General features: G+C 38.6%; 1 protein-coding gene across 1 annotated transcript; it reads right to left on the bottom strand.

The window, feature by feature from the left end:
• Positions 1 to 2,116: 2,116 nt before the first annotated feature.
• On the bottom strand, positions 2,117 to 4,370 carry LOC141264478 (uncharacterized). Its single transcript, XM_073676754.1, has 2 exons — positions 4,051 to 4,370; positions 2,117 to 3,649 (listed from the first exon to the last, which is right to left on the bottom strand). The coding sequence occupies exons 1-2, from the start codon at positions 4,244 to 4,246 to the stop codon at positions 3,054 to 3,056; spliced, it is 792 nt and encodes a 263-aa protein (XP_073532855.1). The 5' UTR covers positions 4,247 to 4,370; the 3' UTR covers positions 2,117 to 3,053.
• Positions 4,371 to 6,750: the final 2,380 nt, after the last annotated feature.

The raw sequence follows: 6,750 nt of genomic DNA on the forward strand, positions 1-6,750 counted from the left end.
TCAGATGTGTCTGGTCAGCAATTGAATCTATCGTGTGCCTGAGAGAAGCTGCAGCCTATGGTCGCCCTAAGTAATGGTTCCCTCAGGATTCCAAAGAATTCATGCAACCCGTCTCGCCCTATCTGAACCTGGCGGCGTGCGTGTAACATAATACATGACTTAATCCTTTGTTAACCAAATTTGTGCAATTGACTATTCCCCTTGCAGACTAATAAATGGGTCACAAGTTGGGAAAATGTCTACATTTTCCCTTTAAGGGCATATCTATAGGAGTTTTAATGCCAGGACAACTATCTGCAAATAGCACATATATTATTTCTAATTATTTGGGCTACATATAAAAAGTATCATATATTATAAATACATAAAACCAATTAATTTCATGGTAATAAGATTATTAGCATGATATAACTTATTAATTATTGTACAGATGGCTCCTGGTCACCCTCATCACTACAAACTACTTTGCAGATGGGTATATAGGAATATGGTATCTTTCCATCAGAAACCTCTTTTTAATGTTAACTTTGTCCCATAGCATTTAATGAATGAAAACAATTGTCCTTGTTAGTATCCCATCACTTGGCATCTGTCCATTATGTAGTAGCTTTTAGCACTTGGTTCATCATTAGTTTGAGTGGAATTAGACTGTTTTGCAATTCTGATGCCTCCATTAGAAAATTGTGGTGTACAGAAATAAACTTTTAGTGGATGGAGCACAGCGTTTGTCCTGTTTGGTTCAGTTTAACACAGGTCAACTAAAGTCATTTAAGTCCATTAACGTTTAGAGAACATTTTATCTGCACTACTTTGCACAAATCACATAGGTGACTACTAATATTGGTTGAACCTTTTATATTGTGGAATATTTCATATTCTTTAAAATATACATGATTAGTTATAAAATTCTGATTAATGAGATGTAAACTTACATTTGTGAGGTTGGTGTTTGAGAAGCATGTCTCTCTTCGTCATCATTTTGATAGTGTTGTCATCTTTAATAAAGAAGCATTAAACCTTTGAAGCTGTCTATACCATGGAAAACCCATGGCTGGCACTTAAACTGCCACTGATTTACCACTATGCAATGTTTTGAACATTTCCATTACATAAGCTTTCTGCATCATGTCTTATGGCCCCAAGTTCTATCTAACATCCACACCACCCATGTTACACAGTTATTTAGACTGAAAAATAAACTGTGTGCATCAAGATCTTTTTCTGGTACATTTTCCTTTTATATTTAAGTCTCTGAGTGATTGTGGCCAAGGATAATATCTGAAGTACATTAGTGTTATTTTCATTTTTTTCATCATAAGGATAGGTCATCAATATCATATGGCCAGAGAACACCTTTAACTCTGGAAGGAAATCTCGGGCAGCATGAATCAAAGCCTGGCTGCGCGATTGCAACCAAGTATGTTTTAATTTGAAACACTGCGAAAGATGATTGGCAAGTTTTTCCCTATGTACAACCATGGGAGAGACTTGTCAATCAACTGAAGCGAGGAGTGGAGAAGTCAACTGAGGCCGCACCGGACTACTCACATCTCTCCCTTATGTCAAAGTGTTTCAGAGTAAAACATAACTGGCTGCCTTTACACAGCCAGGCTTTGATTCATGCTGCCCGAGTATCTAGTGACAGCTTCCCTTTAACACTAGGACTACTGGACTCGTGACCCCGCCTAGAACTACTGAAAGGAGTCATTTTGACTCCTTGCTTGTTTTCATTTATTTTTAGAGTTTCATTTGTGGTTATTTATTAATAATTATATTTTTTGTAATGTATTATTATTGTGAGATCCAACAGTAATGCTTTTGATTGTTTTTTTTCTGCTTTTCTTATTTTTCTACAGAAAATAACAATAATTATAATAGACGTTTTTCAAACATTTTTTTTTATTCAAGTGCACACATATAAACAACAACTGAAGAACAAAAAGCAGAGAAAATGTAGGTGGAGGAGCATAAAAATGAAAATATGGCGCAGAATTCACCTTCTAAACATTTGGTGTTTCGCATTTTAGGCATTGCCTTTGATTTATGGCAGTACATTGCCCACACAAAGACTTACCACAAGTCTTACAATTTCCGACAGATCTATTTTTCTTGCACTTTTCTTTGATCTGGCAAAATTTTGTTTGAACCATCACTTCTGAGCATGTAGAAACTTGGGACGTGGAACCCTTTTCCCTATCTGTGACATAAGGACCACTCAACTCTCTCACAAGCGTTTGCAAAAATGCCTTGCGTGACATTTTTTGGTGGGTAATCTCCTTGAATATTATCCATGCATTTATACCCGCAAAGTCTAAGGCATTTTCAAATGCATGAACAGGCCATCTCCTTGTGCATGTTCGTGTGGTATATTTTCGTGCCATCTGATCCACTACATCTACTCCATATTTTGTTTCATTGTAAAACTTTACCGTTTCTGGAGTTTTTTTAGCGGAATCAGACGCAACAACAACATCTGGATGGACGGAACTCAAAATGACAACATTTTTGTTGGGCTTTCCTTGATATACTGTAAGTGTAAAATTGTCTTCATTTCTAAACACTTTAGTGTTGTACAATTCCTCTTTCATGGATTTTGTTTCTTTAGGCACTTCTCGCCTTATCTTGTTCAGTGTTCCCACGATGGTTGTTCCTTTGATTTTTAGCTGTTTAGCTAATTTTACTGAAGTAAAATAATTATCGGTTGTAACATTGCGACCTTTTTTCAAAAACGGGTCCAATAACTTCATTACCACATGGTCAACTAAACGGTCCTCAGCACGGCGTGTGTCATCTTTGCCTAGATAAGGGAAGCCATTTGCCAGATATTTGCTCCTCTTATCAACAGCTAGCCAATATTTGTGGCCATATTTATCTGGTTTGGAAGGCATGTACTGCGTGAATGGACACCTAGTTTTGCTTGGGAAAAGTTGCTCATCCACCGTTATGTATGGGCCAGGTTTGTAACACGCAATACAATTTTCAATAAACCTGTCCCACACAGTAGAAAATAGAGCAAACTTGTCCGTTTGCAGTCTCTCCGATCGAGTAGATTTCTAATCAAATCTGAGAAACCTCATAATTTCAACAAAGCGGTCCCTAGACATTGTCGCTTTGCAAAACGGTATTCCCCAGTCATTACACCAAATACTGCTAATCGAGTGACGGTTCGTGCCAGATATTCCACGAGCATAGAATATCACAATGAATGCATCTAGCTCCTCATCAGATAGAGTAAACTGTAAATTATTGTTCCTGCATGCTTCTGCAAGCGTACAGTTCTTTATATGTGTCAATATATATGAATCAAAAAATAAACGCCATGCGCTCAAAGGACTATCGATAATCATATTTCTTCTGGCGTATCCTGTAGGGCCAGGTGCTTCTCGAAGAATATTTTGGCTGTCACGCCTACCAGGCAAGTGTTCTCCAATTTCAACAGGTTTCCATTGAATACCATCCGCTGAAACTAGTATTCCTTCAGATTCGCCTTCTCTGGTGTTTGTTGTTGCATTACCTTCGCCGCCATCGTTATCTGTTGTTCTTTCATTTCTGGGACGTTTTGCTGATTTTTTCTGTCCACGACCAGGAGGATGGTCACGAGGCAACATAACTGCATGAGCCCGATCCCCAGTTGATGTGCTTGGAATATCTGTAAAAAAGTTGATGAATATTTAGAATTTTTGTTTTGTAAGGGTCCGTGCACACTGGCTGGATTAGCGGCGGAATATCCGACCGGATATTCTCACCACAATCCGGCCCGTACCTGCCCGCTCAGGTACAGAGCGGAGTTTCATACCTGAAGCTCCGCTCCGAACCCCGGGCTGGAGCCGCTGTCTGGGACGGAGCCGTGCTCACGCGTAAGCAAGCGCTGCTCTGTCCCTGACAGCGGCTCCAGCCCGGGGTTCGGAGCGGAGCTTCAGGCATGAGCGGGCAGGTACGGCCTGTATTGCGGCAAGAATATCCAGATGGCTATTCAGCCAGAATTCTGCTAGTGTGCACAGGCCCTAACTCAGTGTGTGGAAGAACAAATAAATACACATAACTACTTACCTTCTGGATTTGTTCCTTCTGAGTCTTCAGATTCACTTGATATGTTCTGAGGAATGAAATCTTCATCACTGTCAGAATCAAATACATGTTCCTGCAATTCGGATTCCGATTCATCCTCCCGTATGGATTGCAAAGTAGCCAGAATATCCTGAGGCTTTATCAAACGTCTTCTCTCCATATTCCTCACAAATTCCATAATTCTATATAGTTCCCTGCTGAAAAATAGAAGTGAAATGAAAACTAAAAGAAATAATAACTGTTCTGCCACCTTCAAAAGTAGGTGGGCTGAATCAGTTGACAGACAGCTAAACTATTTCATAACAATTCATACCTGTATGAGTCTTCAGAGCTCGTATGTCTGCGTCTGTTCTCTTTGTCTCTTCAGCTGAACTGAAAGTAAAGTTACTATCCAGAATACTGTCTCCTGCTAGGACCTTAGAAAAACACCACCCTTCATTAGCATAAGATAAGAGCCTAGAGTAAACAAGCTATTTTGTTCAGCATTACACAGTAATACAAGCAGGTAAAACACAAGGAAAATGTGAAAAGTTGACATGTAAATTGAACTACATCTATATGAACATCAGGGTAAATAAGACAGAGTGAAAAAATTATGCACAAAACTTTATAGCAACATTTAGTGACAAAAGGACCTCAAAATATAGTAGGGAGTCAAAATGACTCCCTTCAGTAGTTCTTGGTAAATTTTTAAAAAAACGCGCAAATTTTTCACCAAAATTATTTATTCTCACAAAATCTTTTTTCACATCATATTTGAGGAAAAGTCACCGAGTTTCAAGCCGGAATTCTGAAAAATGTAGTGACAGAAGAGAAATAAAAAACGAAAGGAGTCAAAATGACTCCATCAGTAGTTCTAGTGTTAACACCACTGGTCATTTTTACTATGCCTTATAGTGTTGCATTGCTTGTACTGCTTGTACAGATGTAGCATTTCTTAAACTAAGATATCATGATGCATAAATTTAACACTTATTACAATAAATGCCATTAAACTGGCATAGTTAGGAGTTGAGTTACACTTTTCTGCATCCAGATACTTTGCTGCATCGTGGTATCTTTGTCATTTTAAAAAATGTTACATCTGCAACTTCCAGTGGCATGAAAAGTTTGGGCACCCCTGGTCCAAATTACTGTTATTGTGAACAGTTAAGCAAATTGAAGATTAAATGATCTCTAAAAGGTCTTAAGTTAAAGATGACACATTTCTATTGTATGTTAGGAAAAAAATATATATATATTTTCACCTTTTACATTTTAAATATTACAAAAAGGAAAATTGGCCAATGCAAAAGTTTGGGCACCCTTGGAGATTTGTGTGCTCAGATAACTTTGACCAAGGTTTCAGACCTTAATTAGCCTGTTAGGGTTTTGACTTGTTCACTATCATCGTTAGGAAAGGCAGATGATGCAAATTTCCCAGCTTTATAAAAACCCGGCCTCCTCTAACCTTCTGCCAAAAATCAGAAGCCATGGGTTCTTGTAAGCAGCTGCCTAGTGCTCTGAAAATGAAAATGGTGAAAGCCCACAAAGCAGGAGAAGGCTATAAGAAGTTAGCAAAGCATTTTCAACTTTCCCTTTCCTCAGATTGAAATGTACAGTAATTAAGAAATGGCAGTTAACAGGAACAGTGGAGGTCAAGATAAGGTCTGGAAGAACAAGCAAAATTTCAGTGATAGCTGCTCGTAGGATTGGTAGAAAGCCAAATTAAAACCCCCACTTGACTGCAAAAGACCTTCAGAAAGATTTAGTAGCCTCTGGAGTTGTGGTACATTGTTCTACTGTTCAGAGACACATGCACAAATATGGCCTTCATGGTGGAGTCATCAGAAGAAAACCTCTCCTGGGTCCTCATCATAAAATAAACAAGACTGATGCATTTTGGAAACAAGTCCTGTGGACCGATGAGATTAAAATAGAACTCTTTGGCCACAATGATCAAAGGTATTTTTGGAGAAAAAGCGTTTACAGGGCGTGATACTTTCAAAAATGGGTGCTATTTGGTACTAGCCATGTAGGGTGCACAAACTTTTGCATCGGCCCATTTTCCTCTTTATAATTTTTAAAATGTAGAAGATGAAAATATATGTAGATTTTTTTGGGTTAAAATACAAAGGAAATGTGTCATCTTTAACTTTAGGCCTTATTGAGATCATTTCATATTCACTTTGCTTAACTGTAGTTGTGAAGTAATTATCCCTCTCTACTCCTCCTGGGTTAGACCTCATCTGGAATACTGTGACCAGTTCATTTTAAAAAAGACATTGAAAAAATGGAGCAAGTTCAGAGAAGAGCAACAAGGATGCTGAGCGGACTGCAAACTATGTCCTACTAGGAAAGGTTAAAGGATTTGGGAATGTTTAGCTCGCAAAAAAGAAGGCTAAAAGGAGGCTTAATGGCTGCCTACAAAAGGGATGTCATAGTATAGAGGGAGCATCCTTACTCTCATCTGCACATGGAAACACGAGAAGCAATGGGATGAAATTGAAAGGGAGAAGATACAGATTAGATATTAGTAAAAACTTTTTGACAGTGAAGGTGATCAATGAGTCGAACAGGCTGCCATGAGAGGTGATGAGTTCTCCTTCAATGGAAGTCTTCAAACAGGCTGGACAGACATCTGTCTGAGATGGTTTAGTGAATCCTGCATTGAGTAGGGGGTTGGATATGATGACCTTGGAG

Source organism: Phyllobates terribilis, unplaced genomic scaffold, assembly GCF_046119375.1.
Source record: "Phyllobates terribilis strain yellow unplaced genomic scaffold, ASM4611937v1 Scaffold_4__5_contigs__length_816908805, whole genome shotgun sequence".
NCBI classification, from domain to species: domain Eukaryota; kingdom Metazoa; phylum Chordata; class Amphibia; order Anura; family Dendrobatidae; genus Phyllobates; species Phyllobates terribilis.